Consider the following 22,630-nt stretch of genomic DNA (forward strand, 5'->3'; position numbering starts at 1 on the left):
TTAGCATAACTCAGCAACCAAATATAATCACTGAAAGTAATCCCAGGACCTATTTGATATCATTTGTGTAAAGTAGGCATGCTCAAGGAGATAGGGCAACGTAAACACCTCTAGGAACTCATCCTCTACACAAAACATCATGATGTAGAAAATAAACACAGGTAAAAATGAAATGATTAGTTTTTGGCCTATTAGTAATTGGCCTATTAATTCCTCTGTCAACATCCATGGATCTGAGGAATGTTCCAAGAGCAATCCTCTCAGCCATGTGACTAGAGTTCAAAATAGAAACACAGGAGCCGTCACCTCCACTGCTTTTTTTCTCTATATATGCTCTCAAAACCACATTTCCCCCGTCTGCAAGCTGGAATCACTTTAATGATCACCAATGTCAGATGAGTCCTCTGAACTTGTTATTTCACCTGCATTTCCCACCTTTTTAATTAATTAATTAATTAATTCTCCCACCTTCCAATATGCCTATATCATACCACCTCTTCTCTCTCTCAAACCTTACAAACTCTTTCCCACTTCTGACTCTCTGGTGATGATCTTTCCTCTCCCTTCTTGGAAAAATTAAAGCACTCAAGAAACTAGTTCATAACCAAATCCCATAACCAAATCCACCAATCTACCTGTACCCCTACTAATATTCTCTATCTTCATCAATGGATGAACGGTCTCTGCTAATGTCTAAGACTAATCCCTCCAATTGTGCCCTAAACCACCTGATTTTACCTATTGACAGTCTTGGCTACTGCAATTATCCCATGTCACTCATATGTGAAGTTCTCTCTTCCCACTGGGACACTCTCATCAGTATACAAACTTGCTGTAGTATCTTCCATTTTAAATCAACACACACCCCCATTCCAGCCTTTCCTGGACTCTGCACATATTCCTCTAACTACTACTCCATATTCTCTTTTTCTGAGTTGTCTATATCCATGTTCTCCGGTTCTGTACTTCCAATTCTCTCCTTAAGCCACCCCAACCAGATGTTCATATCTACCACTCTACTGAAACCACTTCTCATGGTGTCTAACAGCTTCCATTTTAACAAACCCAATGGTCAATTCTAGGTCCTCATCTTACCCAACCTCTTGCACAGAATTTGTCCAATGATGACTTCTCCCCTTGAAATATTTTCTTCACTAGGCAGGCTTCCAGACCCCATATCCTCCTCGTTTGACCCCTAACCCACTCCTCAGTCTCCTCCCTCTGGTCTCTGAATCCGAAAGGTTATAGTGTTTCAGCACTTCTTCCTTGGGCCCTTTTCTCTACCTACATTCATTCTTTAGGTTATTTCATCAAATCCCCTGGTCTTAAACACCATTTATAAATCGATAGCAATAGTTAATATCTAGGGTACACTGCGTGCCAGACGCTGTTCTAAGCACTTTGCTTTTATTAACTCGTTTAATCCTCACAATAACCCAGTGAGGCAGACACTTATTTTCTCCATTTTATAGATGAGGTAAATGAAGCAGAGAGATGCCAAGTTAACTTGTCCACAATTAAAGCCAGTAAGTGGCAAAGCTGAAATCTGTATTCACACAATTAGGCTCCAGTTGTTGGATACTGCTTCTATGCTAATGATTTCCAAATTTATATCTCTAACCTTGGCTCCAGAGTCATACATCTAAACCACCTACCTGATAAATCTCATTAGATGTTGAATAGGCACCTCAAACTTAAGATGCCCAAAAGTGAGTTCCTGCTTTCTTACCCTTACCTCCAAACAAACCCTGCTCCACCCTGTTCTCATCTTAGTAAATACTAGCACTTGCCCGGTTGCTCAGGCCAAAAATGGTAGGTCACATGGAACTAATACACAGATGGAATGTAGGTACCAGTACCAACATGTATATCAAATATTAGTAAAGCTTAATTTTTGAAAAATAAATATATAGTTGTAACAGTTTCTTCTTATACCACATAGATTATCATAAGCACATTGGAAACCACAAGGCCTGGATCACTATAAAAGCTTCCTAAATGGTCCAATGCCTGAGACCTTGCCTTTCCTATGGTCAGTTTTCCACTCAGTAGCTGGAATGAACTTTCAAAAGGTAAATCAAATCATGTCGCAAATCTGCCCCAAAACTCCTATGGTCTCCAATTACAGCTGACCCTTGAATAACACAGGTTTGGACTACACAGGTCCATTTATACACATTTTTTTTCAATAAATGCAATACAGTACTGTAATATTTAAAAATTTTTGTTAACGTTTATTTATTTTTTGAGACAGAGAGAGAGCATGAATGGGAGAGGGTCAGAGAGAGGGAGACACAGAATCTGAAACAGGCTCCAGATTCTGAGCTGTCAGCACAGAGCCCGACGTGGGGCTCAAACTCACGGACTGCGAGATCATGACCTGAGTCGGCCGCTTAACCGACTGAGCCACCCAGGCGCCCCAGTACTGTAATATTTTAATAACATTTTCTTTTCTCTAATTTACTTTATTGTAAGAATACAGAAAATAATACACATAACACAAAAAATGTGTTTATTATTTGTTACTGGTAAGACTTCCAGTCAATGGTAGGCTACTAGGGAGTGCCTGGGTGGCTTGGTCAATTGAGTATGGGACTCTTGGTTTCAGCTCAGGTCATGATCTCACAGTTTGGGAGTTCAAGTCCCACATCAGGCTATATGCTGACAGTGCAGAGCCTGCTTGGGATTCTCTGTATCCCTCTCTCTATATCCCTTCCCTGCTCTTGCTCTCTCTCAAGATAAATAAGTAAATAAATTTAAAAAAATAGTAGGCTTTTAGTAGTTAAGTTTTGGGGGAGTCAAAAAGTTATACACAGGTTTTTCAGTATGCAGGGTGGGGTGGGGGTATTAGTACCCCTATGCCATGTCATTCAAGGGTCAACTGTACACTCAAATTAAAATCCATGGGCAGGGGCACCTGGGTGGCTCGGTTAAGCATCTGACTCTTGGTTTCAGCTCAGGTCATGATCTCAGGGTTTCGTGAGTTCAAGCCCCACATCAGGCTCCACGCTGTGGCATCATGGAGCCTGCTTGGGAGTCTCCCTCCCTCCCTCTCTCTCTCTCTCTCTCTCTCTGTCTCTCTCTGCCCCTCCCCAATTTGTACTGTCTCTGTCTAAATAAATAAATAACTTTAATTAAAAAAAAATTTTTTTTAAACGTTTATTTATTTTTGAGACAAAGAGAGACAGAGCATGAACGGAGGAGGGGCAGAGAGAGAGGGAGACACAGAATCCGAAACAGGCTCCAGGCTCTGAGCAGTCAGCACAGAGCCCGACGCGGGGCTTGAACCCACATACCGCGAGATCGTGACCTGAGCCGAAGTCAGACGCCCAACTGACTGAGCCACCCAGGCGCCCCTAAATAACTTTAATTTTAAAAAAATCCATGGGCAAGAAGGGAAAACAAGCTCTGGTCCCTGCCTACCACTTTACCCTCAATTCCTATCATTCTCCACTTTGTTCTCTCTGCTCTTGTCAGACCAGCTTTCTTGCTCTTCTTCCAACATACCAAACTGGTCCTCAGTGAGCTAGATCCTGACTCATGCTCCCTGGCATTTACTATTCCCTCTGACTGGAAAGTCTTTGCAAGAGTTTCTTCTTCCCTCAGAACAGCCTTCCCTGATTAATCCATCTAAACAGTCCCCACCCCATCACTCTCTCTCTTACTCTAGGTTATATTTTTTCAAAGCACTGATCAGTTCTTCACATCACAGATTTGTTCATTTCCTATCTCACTAGACTATAAACCCCATGAAGGTTTAGTCATCTCTGTATTTCCAGGACCTAGAACTGGTCATGACATAAATTGGCTAACAAATAAATATTCTGGAACAGATAAATTACTAATGCTTAATAAGCACAATCCTTTACTAAATATTTCTCAACTCTACCAACCAAAACTGTTAGTTAAAACAAAATTCAAATTAATTTGAAAATTCCAGGAATCTACATTTTTACATACTCAAAAAGGACATTTCTGTCCGACTTTATCTCTGCTCTTATCATAGCAGAGATATTAGGGGTAGCACTAAATATTCATATAACACAAAGAATTTTTTATTTTATTTTTTTAATTTACATCCAAATTAGTTAGCATACAGTCCAACAATGATTTCAGGAGTAGATTCCTTAGAGCCCCTTACCCATTTAGCCCATCTCCCCTCCCACAACCTCTCCAGTAACCCTCTGTTTGTTCTCCAATATTTAAGAGTCTCTCATGTTTTGCCCCCTCGTTTTTATATTATTTTTGCTTCCCTTCCCCTATGTTCATCTGTTCTGTTTCTTTAATGACACTGTTAGAAAAAAGTGCTTTCTCCGATAGATATCTAAAAAAAAACCTGAGGCACCTGGGTGGATCAGTCAATTAAGCATCCAACTCTTGATTTCTGCTCAGGTCATGATCTCATGGCTTCAGGACTTCGAACTCTTGTGTAAGAGCCTGGGATTCTCCCTCTCCCTGCCCCTCCCCTGCCTGAACTCTGTCTCTCTCAAAATAAATAAATGAACTTAAGAAAATTTAAAAAAATTTTTAAATGATTCAATTCTGGAGAAGAGAATACAAAAGCATACCAGGTATATTTTAAATACTAGTTTAAAACACAGAATTCCTAGATGACCCCATGTTAGCAACAGCTACTAAATTAACTAGGAAAAATAGAAATAAATGAAGTAATGTGCACATTTTTTAATATATTGAAAGCAGGATTTCTATCATTTATGTTGGACTGAATGAAATAATCAATGAGTCTATTATTCTCAGAACCAATTTCTACCCATCTCATTAAGTTCCACCCTATGAAGGTGGTGATTTTATTTATTTTTTAAAGCTTTATTTTATTTTTGAGAGAGACAGAGACAGCACAAGTAGGGGAGAGGCAGAGAGAGAGGAGAGAGAGAATCCCAAGCCAACTCTGTACTGCTAGCACAGAGCCCAATGGGGGGCTTGAACTCACAAACCGTGAGACCATGACCTGAGCCGAAACAAAGAGACGCTTAACCAACTGAATCCAGGCACCCCTGAAGGTGACGATTTTAAAAAAGTATGTTGCCCTGCTTCTCATGTTTCCAAGGTTCCCTGATAAAATGTCAGTTTGTTCTTCTCTTTACTATCACACTACATATATTCACCCAAGCTTTTACTAGGCATTCAGTTCCACCTCTTAAAGGCACCTCTTACTGACCACAGAACTAAATAGAAGATGTATTTTATTGGGTGTTCCAGGGCATTTTGTGCAAAGAATGAATTGCTTTATACCAAAAGTCTTTGACCATTCAGCTTCTAGATCAGCAAGAAAAGTGCCACCATCTTACCTGTCTTCCAAGTACGAAATCTAAGAATCATCTGGAACCCACTCACTCTTCTCTCCTTACATCAAGCTGTAACAAAATCTCTCTTCTTATGCATTTCTCAAATGAATCCTTTCTACTCCTCACAGGGCTGAGCCTGACAGTGTTACTATTATGTTACTGCTGAAATTTCTCAAACTTGTAGCTCAAAGCCCCTCTTTCTTATCATTTCCAAATGGCACTAATAACTCTCTAAATTCTTCTAACATTTTCTATAACCCTTTCTTATTAGGTCTGAACTCTTAATTTTTACCTCAATCCTCTTGTTTTCCATTGCTTTGGTAGTAAGTTTCCTCTCTAATAACATCTTGCTCTTAGGCCTTCCCAAAACTGCTTCCCATGTCTCATCTCCCTCCCCCAATACGTATTACATGATGTTTGGAACTTTCCTAATTTTATTCACTTTTTTTTTTTTTTTTAATCTATCTTCCTTTAAAATTCATCACAAATTTGGAGCGCTTGGGTGGCTCAGATGGTTAAGCAGTTCACTTCGGCTCGGTCACAATCTCATGGTTCATGAGTTCAAGCCCCACATCAGGCTCTCTACTGTCAGAACAGAGCCCACTTTGGATCCTCTGTCCCCTTCTCATTCTCTCTCTCTCTGTCCCTCAAAATAAATAAACTTAAAAAGAATTCACAAATTTAAGCAGATATTCATTTTCCCATCTTCAATCTACCACAGTAAAAATATTAAAGAAACAAAGAATGGAATAGATACAAAGGAACTGCAAAGATACAACCTATAGCTTGGAGAGGGAGGAAGTAAAGAAGACTCTGTAGGCAGGAGGGATGGAAATGGTCAGGGTATAGGATACAGAGGGGAGAAAAGTCAGGAGGGAATGGAATCATTTCGACTTAGAAGACTCATCCTTAAAACAGTATGTATCTAAAGGACATCTCCTATAAAGAGGAAGAAAGGATTGGGGAGGGGAGGGAAGTATGGAGATTTTTGAGAGAAAAAGGAGAAAAGGAGCCAAATTAGATGGTCTTACTCACAATAAAAGGAAGGCAATCTGCAGAGGATAAAGGGGTAGAATTAATTTAGAAAATCTTATAAACAATCAAATAGAACAAGGTCAGATGAAAAACAATTCACCAGTATATACTCTACCATAAAATCATTATATTTACCTAAATACATCCCACATTTCATTCTTAAGGAGCTCCTGGTGAGGAGACACCATCACATGTTCCCCCTATTTCTTCCCATAACATAAATTATGGGCATGAAAAATGAGAGACGGTGACAATGTCTTTGCAAAACTTTTAAAGGCCAGTGAAGTGCTAATATAAGTAAATAATTATCATGAGCAAATACATTCAACTTACATACGCACTGATTTTAAAAAATTAATTAACCCTAGGGCACCTGGGTGGCTCAGTCAGTTGGGTATCCGACTTTGGCTCAGGTCATGATCTCAAAGTTTGTGGGTTCAGGCCCCACATCAGGCTCTGTGCTGGCAGCACAGGACCTGCTTGGGATTCTCTCTCTCCCTCTCTCTCTCTCTCCCTCTCTCCCTCTCTTCCTCTCTTCCTCTCTTCCTCTCTCCCTCTCTCCCTCTCTCCCTCTGTCCTTCCCCCACTCTCAATCTCTCTCAAAATAAACTTAAAAAAAAATTTTAAAGAGGGGCGCCTGGGTGGCTCAGTCGGTTAAGCGGCCGACTTCAGCTCAGGTCATGATCTCACGGTCCGTGAGTTCAAGCCCCGCGTCGGGCTCTGTGCTGACAGCTCGGAGCCTGGAGCCTGTTTCGGATTCTGTGTCTCCCTCTCTCTGACCCTCCCCTGTTCATGCTCTGTCTCTCTCTGTCTCAAAAATAAATAAACGTTGAAAAAACAATTCTTTAAAAAAAAAATAAAATAAAAAAAAAATTTTAAAGAAATTAACCCTAAAAGATGGTTGATATTCAAAAACACAGTCACTCGATGCCTTCTCTTTCTTCTTTCATTTTGACTAAAAGAAACCTTACAGCCAGTCCAAGCAAGGTACCGGAGTATATTATGCTTTTTTATACTCCTGTGCCTTCAGGCACAATGAATTTCCTTATCTGTAAAACAAGGGTCAATAGGAGATGTTCAGAACAGTACCTGGTACATAGTAGGCACTCAATAAATGTTAACCAGCTATTATTTGTGAATGCTGTTTTCACTGTTTGGAATACTACCAAGTAATATTAAGTCCCCAAAAGTTTAATTTAATAAAAACTCCCTAGATAGTGTATGTTGGTTCAAAATCCAGCAGAAATGGTAAAACTACTTAGCAGCTATTTCACAATAATAAAACCCTAGATGGAGGCTGGATTCTCACACTACAACCGAAACTTAGAGCCTAAATGCCACAGCAAACTGTGTCAAAGCATTAATCATTTTCTCCACCCTACCATGAGGAACAAAAACACTCTCTTCTTTAAATATATTTTCAGCCCTTAGATACTCCTAACTACCTCTCCTCCCACACTTCTCACCCATCTGCACTTCTTACAGCTTTTCTTTGAACGTTCCTCAAAGGTTTTTGTACCACTATCATGGGTACTAGCAGTTATTCCAATAGCAACCCAAACATCTCCTTTTCCTTTTTCCTTTGTGGAGAAATCTTGAACTCCTAGAAGTTCAGCATTTTAAGTAGGGCATAGCCCCCTTTCTAGAGGTCTGCATAGCTAAGTCCCAATATGGCACTATTTTTAGACAATCTTCTAGCCAGTGCTAAACCAAGATACTCTTCTTGGTCTTTCTACAGCCCACCCATGCTCTCCCTTCCACCCCTTCCAGACACATGGGAGCATACGACTAGATCACGCATAGACAGCCTCCCACCCACAATAGGCTGAAAGCCTGATCAGCAAATATATTTGATTTTTCTAACTTCACTTAAAAAGATTTTTTTAGTCAATGATACCATGTCGTAATAAATTCAGTGGAAAAGCAGATTTTAGTGCTAGCTCTACAATGACTAGCTGTGTGACCTTGGGCAAGTCACCTAACTTCACAATGCCTGTCTATCTCCTTATACATAAAATGTGAAGGGCTTTGGCCTAGATTGCACTCTAACATTCTATGACTACAATTATTATAATGCTAAAAGTAGATTAAAACTCTACTTCTGACACACAGAGGCTTCAGATCAAACCACAGATCCACATCTTCCTATTATCCACATCTTCCTATTTAACCCAACCATTCAAAATAGCTGCCATAATACAGTGATCAGCATGCTCTCCAATCACCCACTCCTGCTCAAGACTGGACAAAAAGTACAAAGAATTAAAGAGTGCAGCAATGTAAAGAAGTAAGAGTTATCTGGCAGCCAACCTTCTATATTTGTTTTTCAGGGTATTCTATAATTACATAGGCTCAAACTAACAGAACATTCAAGTTAGCAATTCAAGTTACATTGCTTTTCTTAAAAAAAAAAAAAAATATGAGTACCTCTAACTAAAGATCACAGCAGCAGTCCATGCTGTTTCTAATAATAAACTTATCTACTGCTCCCATTGATTTCTTTTTATTAACAGGCATAAGTAACTAACAAAATGAAAATTCAGATTAAAGTTAAAAATGACATTCGTTCAAAATGCTTTTCAAAGTACCATACTTAATACAAAAACCAGTTGCTCCCGAATCAGTAAAAGAAAAGGTTAGCAGAATTACAGACAGGAAAAACATTATGTAGCAAATAAAGATTGTTATTCATTCTTTTTTTTTTTTTTAAACAAACATTCTCTCAAATGTGCCTGGAACTGGTGGACACAGAGACTTCAAATACAAAAAAGGAATGTGTGGTCTCATGGAAAAGTTAGATCTATTTTTCTTATGAAATTAGTAAGTTTCCATAGCCTAAAATATCAGAATAATCACTTCACCCAGCCCCTGTCCCTCCAAGCAAGCCATGCCTCTACATATGAACACCGTTGAAAACCTACTCAATTCAAACTACAGCTCTCTGCTGAAGCCGTCTTCATTCCCTCTCCACGGAGTTACTACTCCCACTCTGATGGCTGACACAGATTCTACCCTTTCGGCATGAGTCCCAGAGGTTAATTTCCAAAACTAAGTCCCAAACTATCATTCTAAGCCACTTCACCTCATTATCTCTAGCCAAGTCTGTCTACTCTAAAAAAAATTATTTGCTTGTCTTTCCAACTCCTAATCTCCTTGCTTTTCATAAACTGCTAATTGGTTTTCTTGATTTTGATTAAAATGGTAATGAAACTCTTTCTAGTAGGATCTGAAAACCCTTCCACATCTATGTACTTCTCCCTTAAGGGCATGCAACGACGCTCAACCTGGCCCTACGGCTTAGTGTCAAACACCATAACACTAATATTTGGTCAAACTACTGTAATTACTTGGGTTTGAACCTGTTTAGGACTCCATTAGTCCTAAACTCAAAAGCACACTCCTAGAAAGCACAAAACAGTGCCTTCCTTCTTTTTGTGTTTCTACTCCCCCACCCCATCTAGGACAGAGTAGGCACATAATAGCTGTGGGATGAATGGCTTGAGTTTCTGTGAGATTCAGTAGTTGCCTAATCACATTTTGTAAATGCCAGCTGCAATGGATGGAATTTTCAATGTGGGCAGTTAACAGAAGATTTCCGTTCCTTTGCTATCTTTACTCAGCCCTACACCCATGCCTGGCTAGGCCTTCAACTCTCACCCCACAAGTATACCTGACAATAAATATGGACTCACCCACAAGGCTTCTATTCTTCTTATTCCCCTCTAAACCTTACTCTCAAATTCTACCCCAGCACCCTTGCACCCACCATCCACTTCAGTGAAATAAACTGCTATGAATATGTCCTGAACATCCTGTGTCCCAACATCTAAAAGAGCGCATGGAACATAGTGAGTACTCAAATATTTGTTCAGTGAATGGATGAATGAATATCTTAAAGGTAAGAGATGACAGTAAGTTGTGACTGGGACAGAGATAATGGGTCTCATCTGTGAAAAAGATTTTTCTAGGAAGCAATCACATACCCACAACCAAAAAGGCTTAAAGCACATTTAAGAAGTTTCTGATAAAACTAAACTGACATAGTAGACATAATTTCAGAATATATGCCTGCCTATATCCCCTAGAGATATCCCCACCTAGCTTCCTCAGTGGGCAATTGCCTACAAGACCTAAGCCACTCCCCAATATGTGATTGGATCAGGAGTAAATACCTGACACAGGAATCACCCAGTCACAGGCTGACAAATGGCCTACACCCTGTGTGACCTAGCTCCAAAAGATGAGTAGGACCAATGAGATTATCTGAGGAATCTGCACTAGAGGATACAGAAAAAGTCATCCTAAACTATAAGATCACAATGTGTAAGTAAAATCCTAGATTAATGAGGGGGAAAAAAAAAAGAGGCAGCTCACTCACTTTAGAATATGAAAATGGTAACTTGAGTGTTACTAAAGATCATGTGTCCCCTTTGGGCAGCTGGCCAATCAAGGGGGAGAAGTGGGGTTTCTTCTACACTTTTGTGGAATATAAAAAGAATGCTTAAGGGAGCAGTTATTTGTAAGCAAGGAGGGGAGGATTATCATGACTGCCTCAATGTTCTGATTTTGGACCTGGTGAGTAAATTTCCTTTTATTTCTTTAAAAGCAGAGCAACAGGAGCGCCTGGGTGTCTCAGTTGGTTGGGCGTCTGACTTCAGCTCAGGTCATGATCTCACAGTTCGTGAGTTCAAGCCCCACATCGGGCTCTGTGCTGACGGTTTAGAGCCTGGAGCCTGCTTCAAATTCTATGTCTCCCTCTCTCTCTGCTCCTCCCCCACTCATGCTCTGTCTCTCTCTCTCCTTCAAAAAATAAATAAAAACATTAAAAAAAATTTTAAAGCAGAGCAAAAATTGTCATTTTAGTGCTGATGCTAAATTATATGGTATGTATATCTGACATGATTGAAAACTATTTTTGCAAAGGTGTATTTCTTTCTAGCTCTGCCTCAAAACTTTTCTTGTGAGATAGAAAATGTAAAATACTCATTTTTAACCCATACAGAAAATTTTTTATATATAGTGATGTCCTCCAAAATTAACTGGAATATCACATCCATTCATCAAAACCCACATTTTACATTTAAAAATTTTACATTTAAAAACGTTAGAATCAGATCCCTACTTAAGTCTCCTAAACATTGATGGCACATACAGCACTTTTCTACACGTCTATTTAATCAAATATAAATGCCACATCTAAAAAATTCACAAATAGAGGGGTGCCTGGGTAGCTCAGTTGGTTAAGTGTCTGACTTCGGCTCAGGTCATGATCTCATGGTTCATGGGTTTGAGCCCCAATCGGCTCTGTGCTGACAGCTCAGAGCCTGAAGCCTGCTTCAGATTCTGTGTCTCCTTCTCTCTCTGCCCCTCCCCTGCTCACGCTCTGTCTCTCTCAAAAATAAATATTTAAAAAAAATTTTTTAATTCACAAACAGTAAAATACTATCAACTGAGTTGTCAGGTCACAAAGATGCCTACAATTCCAATTTCCTCTACCACATAAATGTTCACCAATACTGAAAGTCAAAACTCAAAAGTGTGGAGTTCATATATATATTTACTTTTACTAACCTTTTGCTACAGCATGAATAGCAGTGGAATGGCAAAAAAGGCAGCTAAGAGGGAGGAGAATGCAAAGTCCCTAGATGATTTACCTCCAAATTATATCTATATTCACCTCTATAAAATAAAAATATGGCTTAAAAGACAGCTACTAAAATTTAGAATCAACCTCTCCAAAGCCCTTGCACACCTTTCCAGCTTTTTCTCCCACATTCCTCCTATACCAACCCTTCATCCCAGGCAAATCTAACTAGTTGCTCACTCATGTTTCTGAGCCTTTGTATATACTACTCCCTCTGTGTGGATGCACTTCCCTCTAGTCTTTGTCTTAAGAGTTCCTATTTATCCTTCAAGGTCCACCTCAAATGTCGCCTCCTCTAGGAAGACTTCCCTGGCATGTTTCTTTCTCCTCCTCCCAAAATTGGTTACTCCCTCTGTAACCACATTCCACGTATATTACCATGGTTTACTTGTATATCTCTACAACTTTAGCTACTTAAGAGTTCTATTTCTCATTTATCTCCAGGCTAAAAAAGTACCTGTGCACATAAAAGATGATCTGAGATACCTAATCATAAATAAGCTCATAAATGAGCCTCCTCTGGATAGTGCAACACTAAAAACCAAAAAGTTCAATAAAAAGCAGCCTTGACTAAATGCAATGCAGTGTCCTAGATTAGATCCTGGAGCAGAAAAAGAACATGAGTGGAAAAACTGATGTAATCTAAATAATTATGTAGTTTAGTTAACATTAATGCACCAATACTATGCACTATTGTGCACCAATATTATACATTGTTGACCAACATACCACAGCTATCTAAGATGTCAATATTAACAGGAACCAGGTAAAGAGTATACAAGAACTCTAGGTACTATCTCTGCAACTTTCCTATAAATGCGACATTATTCCGGGGCATCTGGGTGGCTCAATCGGTTAAGCACTTTTCTTCAGTTCAGGTCATGATCTCGCAGTCTGTGAGTTCAAGCCCCGCATCAGGCTCTGTGCTGACAGCTCAGAGCCTGGAGCTTGCTTCAGATTCTGTGTCTTGTTCTCTCTCTGTCCCTCCCCCACTCCCACTCTGTCTCTCTCTCTCTCTCTCTCAAAAATAAAGGAAAAAAAATTTTTGAAATAAAATGTGACATTATTCCAAAATAAAAAGTTTATTAAAAAAACTTTTAAGTAATCTAGAAAAATCCAAAAAAGTACAAATATTAATGAGAATGTGAATGTGGATTTTAGTTATAACCACAATAAAAAAAATAAAAGGAGAAATATACTTCTCAGAAGCAGAGGGAGGAAGGACATTAGTTTTTAACAACCTGTTATGAACCAAAATACGTGATGATTTAGTAATGCTGAAAAATGGTCTAAGAGATTGGTATTTTTAAACTGAAGTAATTCAGTGTTTAATTTCAAAAGTACATAACTCAACATTGAAATAACTTCCATGGAAAGTTTAAGACTGCACTATCCTAACACATACATCAGAACTACATTATCTATGAAAATCATGATAGTAATTATATCATTACATCAAACAGAACCTTGTTTTGAAGTTAATGATTCCGACATTCTAACTTCAGGAAATGGGGGAATGTTCTATCAAAAGTGTGTCACTTTAAAACAATCCTTCTGTAATTTACAGTAATCTGTAAAACATATTTCCAAGAGCCTGGGCAAAATTCATTTCCATATGACACTATCTATTTAATAAAAAAATATAAAAACTAGAGATATCAATATATGACTACAACAGAAATCCAAACATAGTGTAACATAGTAAGTTCTTGGAATACTATTTAATTTTAAAATCCAACCACTGGGGCACCTGGGTGGTTCAGTTAGTTAGGCGTCTGACTTTGGCTCAGGTCATGATCTCATGGCTTGTGGGTTTGAGCCCCATGTTGGGCTCTGTGCTGATAGCTCAGAGCCTGGAACCTGCTTCGGATTCTGTGTCTCTGTCTCTCTCTGCCCCTACCCCACTCTCTCTCTCTCTCTCAAAAATAAATAAACATTAAAAAAATTTTTTTATATCCAACCAATACAGGAAATTATAAGATAACAAGAATCAAACTACCTTGCTAATTAATTTTAAAGAAGTCTGATTTAGGGGTACCTGGGTGGCTCAGTCGCTTAAGCGGCTGTCTTCAGTTCATATCACATTCTCCCAGTCTGTGACTTTGAGCCCCACATTCATGAGTTCAAGCCCCCTATCAGCGCAAAGCCTGCTTCAGATCCTCTGTCTCCCTCTCTCTCTCTCTGACCCTCCCCTGCTCACTCTCTCACACTCTCTCTCTCAAAAATAAACATTAAAAAAAAAAAGTCTGATTTAAATGGTCCCTATATCACAAGAGTAATAAGTGTTAACAGCAGGCCACATAAATAAAAGTAGGAGATACAAGCACAATTTAAATGTAAGAGTGTATGTTTTAATCATGGTGAGACACCTGACTGTATAGCTGTAGATTTATATGAGCAACTAAAGAAATTTTTGAATAATATCTACTTCAAAGTTAAGCAACAAAAATTTTTCAAGATATAAAACACTAACATCATCCAAAAAACTCAGTCTTTTTGTATTAATATTAAAAATATTTACCCATTTGTGAATTAGACTTGGTGACAAAAAGAGGCCTATAACAGCAAAATAGTAACGGAACAATGAACACACTAACGTCTCTACTAGCCCTGAACAAATCTATTAAACTTTTAAGTATCTTCCAAGTCTAACTTGAAAATCAAAAGAAATCCATGTGTAAAGACTATACCCTTCTGAAGCTTGTTTGTAAGATCAACCAGGCCATTAGTCATGTACAACAAGTCAAAACAAATTTGGTCTTTTTGGTCCTTCTTGTTTGGTTCATATCAGATATATTCATTTCTGTTACAACTTAATAGTAGTAAGACATGAAAAATAGGATAGTTCCCTTACATAGAGCACTGTATAAAAACTGGGACAATTAAACAGTGATCCTAACACAATGTTATACAGTTCAAGCAGCTTGAATTACAGATAGGATACAGACGACTGCTAAGCAGGTAACAGGATAGCCCAGGTAGATAAAGGCTTAAAGATAACTCTAACTTGCTAAACACTGAAAAAGAATTTTACCAAAATGAAGACAATTAAAACTGGAGGGGAAATCAATCACTACAACGCTTTTCCTAATATTCTCTTGAAGATTTACATTATGGGCACTTTATGAATTTATGTCTTCCTAAACAGCTTTATTACATTAAACTAATTTCAGTCAAACTCAAGAATAAGAGAAATGACAACAAAAACAGCCCTCCTTATAACTCACTAAAATATTTTATCTGGCCGATAATATTAATATCACAGACAAGAAACCCCTAAGATTGGACCTCATTGTACAGAAAAAGTAAAATGAAGCTCAAAGATTAGGATGAATCCCCAATTTTCAGTATCTTTGTTCTTTAACCCTACACTACATGGGATCATCTATTTATGAACTCAGTTACCAGTTCAAAGAACTGTCTTTTATTAGTGCTAGTCTATTACATTCTGCTGACTAGAAAACAAGCTTTGAAACAAACTTCAGTTATCTGAACCAATTTAGTGTCCCCTGCTCTATACACTTCTTATGAGACCCATATTTCTATTTTTTGGACTTTACTGCTAATCTTCTAGTTCCTGAGTACTTAAAATATCTTTTCCTCTCTACTTTCCCTGACAAGCCCCATTCTCCAATAAAATAAAACTAAACTAAACATAAGAAGACAGCATGGACAGTTGCAGCAATGATTCAAAGGTTACATGCCTTGTCAAATCTATTAAGTACTAAGACCCTACTCTAAGGTTATCTCTGTACTTACTTCAGAATTAGCATATATAGGGAAGATTACAATATTGTAACTCCTGAAAAGGACCATAATTTCAGGCTGAAGAAGTGATAAATGCATTTAAATAAAAGACACAAGAGACACAAAAAAGTGCTTATAAAAAACTAACCTATTTTTGAAATAGGACTTTTTATTTTTTATGCCAGTTTCTTCTTCTTCTTCTTCTTCTTTTTTTTTTTTTGTACTGACACAAGATGCATCCTCACAAGAAATGAAATAACGGTCTATGAATCTTATGCCAAAAAAATGGCAAACATTATAAAGAATACCATCCTATGAGAATCTAATGAAACTATGAAAGTATTACTGTTATTATTAAAGCAAAATGAATGCTACAGATTATAGGTACTATGGAAATTCAAATTAAGAAGCTAGTGTAACCTAAATTAAAGGAAAAGTTCAGTATTATAACTCTCTAATCATCAAAAAACACTACTTTCAATAATAAGCATATTCAGGCAGTAAATGCAGGTATTTAAATGTGAATAAACTGTATAAGGTTTAAGTGAATTAGATGATTCCAATCCTCTGCATGCAACTTAATTTTTGCCATACCACCCCCAGCAAAATCCTAAAGAACAAAGCATTAATCTCGTTTTGTATAAAACTATTTTCTCAAGATCCGCTAAGGGATCTTGATGTAAATGTAAATCTTTCTTTATATCAAGAAATAAAAATCTAAAGATAACACAAAACTAAATAATTCAATAACTTACAAAACCAAATGATAATATTTAATTTCTTTTACCACAAGTGTTATTTATTAAAATTCCTTGAAGACCTCTGAAAACATAGTATTTGAAAAAATCAAATTAACTGTCTGAAACACCCCTGAAAAAAGTAGCATTTTAAAATGATAAGCTTTCACAGACATTACCATAAAAAACAGAAGTTACCAATATCGAATACTTGCTTGCTAAGGATTTTACATACATTACCTTAGTGCATATTATGAAACAGGCATCATCATCCCCACTTTATATATGTGAAAAATAAGATTCATATAGTTAACTTATATGCTCTGGGTCTCACAACTAGGAAATGAAAGTGGGAATTGAATTCAGTTCTCTGTGACTCTGTAAGCAGTGCTCTTACCCATTCTTACACTAATGCTTCCTAACTTTTGTCACATGATGGCACACACTAAAAATTGTATTTGTAAGCCTTACTAAGGTAAACTGGTGGAGCTTGGTGAAAATAATATATATTTTCCTTAGATCAAACACTTATGACATGAAAAATAAAATGCCAAGTATTACAGATGATATTAAACACTAATTGGCATAATAAAATATTTTCATGTGCCGTGTTTCCAAAGTTTACAGAAGGAATCATACTAAAAATGTTCAAATATCATTTCAACTGTTGTGAAATTTTTAAGTTATGAAAATGACTTAAAGTTTCAAAACTATAAAAAAATTTACAAACAGCACACTTATATGCCATCCTATGCACTGCACTCTGGTTGGGAAGCTTTGCATAATATAATTTGTCTTTCCACAGAATATTATGATTAATTTGGCATTATCAAGATCTTCCCAATAACACACCTAAAGGAAATTCAAATCAAAGGTAATAAAAAAATTTTAACATTCAAGTATTCCTTCCATTGAAGTATAATTCTTCCATTGAAGTATTACTAATTTGGCCCACACCAGGTTCTTAATTTCAATTTCTATAGTACCTATAATCTGTAACATTCTTTTTGATTTAATAATAACAATAATAGCTAGGGGTGCCTGGGTGGCTCAGTTGGTTAAGTGTCTAACTCTTGATTTCGGCTCAGGTCATGAACTCAGTTTAAGGGATCCAGTCCCACATTGGGCTCCAGGCTGAGCATGGAGCTCTCTTGAGACTCTCTCTCTCCCACTGCCCCTCTTCCGCACTCACACTCCTCTAAAAAAAATTTTTTTAATAAATAATAGCTAATATTCATTGAGCTAATCCTATGTGCCAGGCTGTGTTTCACTTCACATTATCATCATATTTAATGCTCATAGCAGTCCTATGAAGTAGCTCTATTTTCTCCATCTTACAGATGAGGAAACAGAGGCAGAGAAACTGAGTAAGTAACTTCCTTACAATTAGTAAATGGGAACTAGAATTTGAAACAGTTTGACTTCATAGCCCTGGTTGTTAATCACTATACTAAACTACATTCCTCCAGATAGAAAATACCGTAATATTTAATGAACACATATTACATGCCAGGAGAGACAAAAGTAAGTAAATATATCTCAACTTAGATTAAGTTTGACAGTTTCACAGTGATGAAGTAAAAATGACTACATCAAAAGAGGTATTCTACAGAAAAAGAAAAAAAAAGGTATCTGCATACTGTGATGAGTGCATTCTGCTTACAGAAAAGAAGGGAAAACTTTAACTTCTGCTCATAATGATATGCTTCAAGCAAGAGCATCTGTGTCTGCAACCTATTTGAATTTGTTGATTTAACTTGCTCAAGAATATAAAAAAATCTTACTTAAAACAATGAAATTGATAAAAATTAAAAGCAAATGTTTTAGTACTTTGATTTTTACTTCCTGCTTTTGAAGTCCCTAAGTCATCATGTATTTAATGTTGTTTTTAATTAAATGCACTATTTATAAAGTTCTGAACAAAGATTTTTCCAGACATTTGCTTGCCTAAATTCTGCCTGCCAAATCCTGCCATTTGGAAGAAAGCCTCACAGTTTACAACTGTATTACACTAGGCTAATGTCCTAAGGGGATCTCTGATGGCCAATGTAAATCAAAACTTATAAATACACCTTTAATTTCATAACCAATCAATCAATACAGAAAACATTAATGCCTTGGGTATAATGGTTTATATTAAGTGTCTAAAAAACCCCAAAGAGCCATGTCCAACATTAGCTGGTTCATGCTAGTTAATAGCAAATATTTAAGGAGCACCTACTATATGCCATGGACCATGCTCATCCACAAAAGATACCTGTTCTATAGAGAGTGGCAGTCTAGAACTACAATTCGAATTCATATGTTTTAAAAAGTCAGATATTGAAACCAAAAGCTCAAGCTCCAATGCATAACTTTCCCCCTAGACCCAAAGAGCTGTTCCCAGTCGTCTGCAATCGACAAACCACTAGATACATTAACATCAAGAGACTAGCATGGGCACCCAGCACATCCTGGAATACAAAATATGCCTTGGGTTATGGTGGTGCATTCTGCCCTCTGGAGCTTTACACCCTGAAAATCTGGCAATTCTCCTAAAGCGACTCATTTTCCTCAAAAACCAATTGTTTTAAAAAGTTCTTTTGTTTACAGAAACCAATACTCCTACTTACTCTTCTCTAAAAGAATTGTAGAAAATACTAATAGTAAAGGAATCATGGCTTAACTTATCAGTAAGCTAATACCAGGGTCTATGACTTACTGAGTCTCTAAAAGCCAGTCTCCAAAATGTTTAAACTAATCGTGCGGAGCAAAATGCATCTGACTGTACCTAAAAACTGCTCAAAATGAATGTCGGGTAAAATAAACAGTAGTTTTCTGAAGCCAGTATTTTTAGTTTGAAGAAACCAAAAAAGATTAAAAAGTTCACCAGAAGTTTGTCACAGCTTTTATACTGTGTCCAATTCCATAATTTATCCTAAAATAACTCCATTCCCACTGCAGTCACCCCTAGCAACTATTCAGCAGCTCCCAAGTATGTAATCTTTTGTCCGCTGTATCTTTTGCCACAAACCTCAAACAAGCCAGTCCTTAAATTTCCTCAGCTCACACCACCTCCCCCCTTTATAATAACAAAGGAAAGAGTTATAAAACCTTAAGGGAGTAAAAATGATAGAAAAAGGTGGAAAAGTATAGACAGCCTCTGTACCCAAGCTCTTTTATATCTGAGAACTTATAATTTTATCTCAACCACACATCTTCACGTTCCAGGATAATCCAGGGTTCCTTCACCCTACCAACAGTTCAAAATGTCCACTCGCTAATAAATGACAGGGCCCTTATGTGACCACTCGGTCCCTGCCCCTTTATTTACATTAATCATTCAAGCATCCCAACTACATCCTGTCAAAGTAAGTTATCACCACGCTCCAAACTCATAAGCCATTCTACAACCCCAACAAACTCTACCCCGTCTTCTTTGCTATGAACACACTCTAACCCTCTGAAAAACCTTCCCTAATACCAGCTCTTCCTTTATGAGCCTTTCCCATACGCCTAACATGGGTCTCAATGTCCTACTGCCCCACACTCCCAAGCTCTCTTCAGTAAACGCAATTCCAGCACGGAGTCACACCCTCCCTCCAGCCTAATTCCTACAACTCCAAACCCCACCCCCTCCCCTCATCACGCCCTCCAGAGCTTCAGCCACCAACGAACACCCCGCCCCACGGCCGTCACGCCTCCAGATCCCTTCAGGGTCCTTTCCGCCGACTGGGCCCGACCCTCCTCAGGGCTCCCGAGTGCCTAGGCCCTCCCGTGCACCCTGCCAGCTCCGCCCTCAGCCCCTCACCGAGTAGCAGCAGCTTCACTTCTTTGGCCGCTTTCTCCCCGTCCTCCCGCAAGTTGCGGTCGATCATCTTGCTCCGCTCCACCGCCGCCTTGTCCTCGGCGCTCAACGTGCAGCCCATGGCGGCGGCGGGAGAAGGGACAGAGCCCGGGCTCACTCACACACCGCGGAGACTGCGACTCGGCTCGCTGAGACAGCGTCTACTGCTGGGCGGCGGCCCTCTCCGTCAGCTCCCTGAGCGCCCGAAGGAACCGGATATCCGGCGTTTACGACACTTCCGGAAACGCCCCGCGACGGTTACTGCTCAAACCTGTCCAGCTGGGGTAGAGGAGGAGCAACGAAAAGCGGAAGTACGGGGAGAGGGCCGGTGAGGCAGAGCGGCGTTTCCGCGGAGTAGCCAGGTCTGATCGAGCTTCTGTTACGCCGCTCGACCTTAGTGCCTCTTCTCCTTTTCGGCTGCCTTATTTGGATAAATGGAGGAAAACCAGGGACTGGCTTCTCCCGTTCGTGGCACCCTCCTGAGGTCACACAGCAGGCTTTGGATTGGAGGTTGGGGAGGGTCCCAAATTAAGAGGCCACAGCCCGTGCCGGAATTTCTGCTGGGGATTTCTCACTGGTCGGAAAGCCCCTTTGATCTCTGGCTATGGAGACCCGGAGCCCCTTCCCAAGTGTAGGAAACTTTCTCTGCCAGGGTTGTCTCAGCCCGATCTACGGGATGAGAACAAACTGCAGAGCCTGGGGCCCGGCCACGCTTCAAATCTGAGGTCTGTAAGACTGACCATGCCTGGGACCTTAGCGATCCCTTTCTGCCCTCCTTTGGCCCACCGCTTCCTGCTCTCAAAATGTACCTTGGTCCTTGTGCCGTTAGCTACGAGTTGCCAAGTGACTATGTTGGCAAAAGGCCACTTGAAATCGCCAAGATATTCTGTTACCTGAAAGGTAAGCGTGTAGTTCCTCCAAAAAATTTCCATGCCGCCTTTCTCCAATATAAGCCAGTTTTAGTGCCGATAGATGATCCTGCGTTAAGGGGCTTCGGACTTCTACCAAAATCAGTTAGCCTCAGTCCCACACCCCGAAACAAACCAGTGCATCCTGCGAAACTCCTACTAAAATTTCCCGTTGTAGTATCACACAAAAAGGGAAGTTCTAGTAGATTTGTTTCTCAGCTCTCTCATCACCTGAAAATAAATCCACTGCAAAAGCTGGAGACTCAGCCCTTTCACTCCTAATTCTGGGTACTACCGTGAAAGTGGTCCTAAATCACCCTTACTACCAAATAGCTGCACAAATACTCTCATCATACATTCTAGAGAGGAAAACTCTCGTAGTCCCCCAAACTTTCCCCTGGGATTAAAAACTATTTCCTGAATAGAATTTAAACCTCAGAAGATAAGGCCCCACCAGAAAGCTCTCTGTGTTGATGATTCATTAACTGGGGGGATTTCTTGAGAGCCACAATAAACAACTTCATCCACTATAATTTAGTAATACAGGTTCTTCAAAGTTTAAAAAGCCTCCTACTCATTCCCAAATGACTGTTAGAATAAAAGGGATGGCTTTCTCATAATCAATACTTATGGGGGAATAGGGCAAGAGGAAAGGGAAGAAAAACCAATATTTATTGAGTACCTATTTGCCAGGTATGGCTAGGTGCTTCCACATGGTCATCTCTTTTAATCCTCACAACAACCCTGTGAGGTAGGTAATGTTACCCCCATTTTACAGATGAATAAATAGGCTCAGAGAAATTAAGCATCTTTCCCAAGGTCACACAGTGAGTAAGTAGATGTCTGCCTCCAAACTCACCCCTTTTCTACCATGCCACTATAAGATGTTACTTGGGGAGCCCTGATGACACAAGATTTTCATCTAGGCTTGAGGGTTACCCCAACACCACTGGGGTCCAGGAAAAGTGACAGGAAAGTTGTCTCAACCTGTTGATTCTTGAGCTGACTAGAGAAGTCAAATTTGGTCCAGGAACAGCTTGCACAGTCAAGGATTAAATAGCCAACTTTACCAAGCGATCCTGGTGACTAGAAAACAACTGGAAGGTGGTCATGGCAGAAATTGTTGGGAGAATTCTCAGCATAATAGAAGAGAAATTTTTGTTTCCTTCATGATCCACTCAAGCAGGGAAAAATAAATGGCAAATGAACCAGCATGTGTCAAATTCTGTAATAAATGCCAGTGAGATCACAGTGTCAGGAGATTTCAGCCTGAATTAGAGATATCCTTGCACTTAAAATTTTTTTGATATATTTGAAGGAAGGGTTGGAGGGCAAAGTCAAAGGAAAAGGAAAAATAAATTAACAAAATGGCTGCCAGGCAATGTTTAATGTCCTCCCCTCTCCCCATTCCCTCTCCCCACAGCCCC

The 22,630-nt window shown here is 39.0% G+C and overlaps 1 protein-coding gene across 1 annotated transcript in view; it reads right to left on the reverse strand.

The window, feature by feature from the left end:
- The window catches only part of GNAI3 (G protein subunit alpha i3), a 38,722-nt gene extending 18,203 nt beyond the window's left edge, over nucleotides 1–20,519 (reverse strand). Inside the window, exon 1 of the mRNA XM_060626433.2 lies at nucleotides 20,260–20,519. Coding sequence (XP_060482416.2) covers nucleotides 20,260–20,377 — 118 coding nt within the window. The 5' untranslated portion in view covers nucleotides 20,378–20,519. The remainder of the gene's footprint in view (nucleotides 1–20,259) is intronic.
- Nucleotides 20,520–22,630: the final 2,111 nt, after the last annotated feature.

The sequence above is a fragment of the Panthera onca genome, chromosome C1, assembly GCF_046562875.1.
Source record: "Panthera onca isolate mPanOnc1 chromosome C1, mPanOnc1 haplotype 2, whole genome shotgun sequence".
Lineage (NCBI taxonomy): Eukaryota > Metazoa > Chordata > Mammalia > Carnivora > Felidae > Panthera > Panthera onca.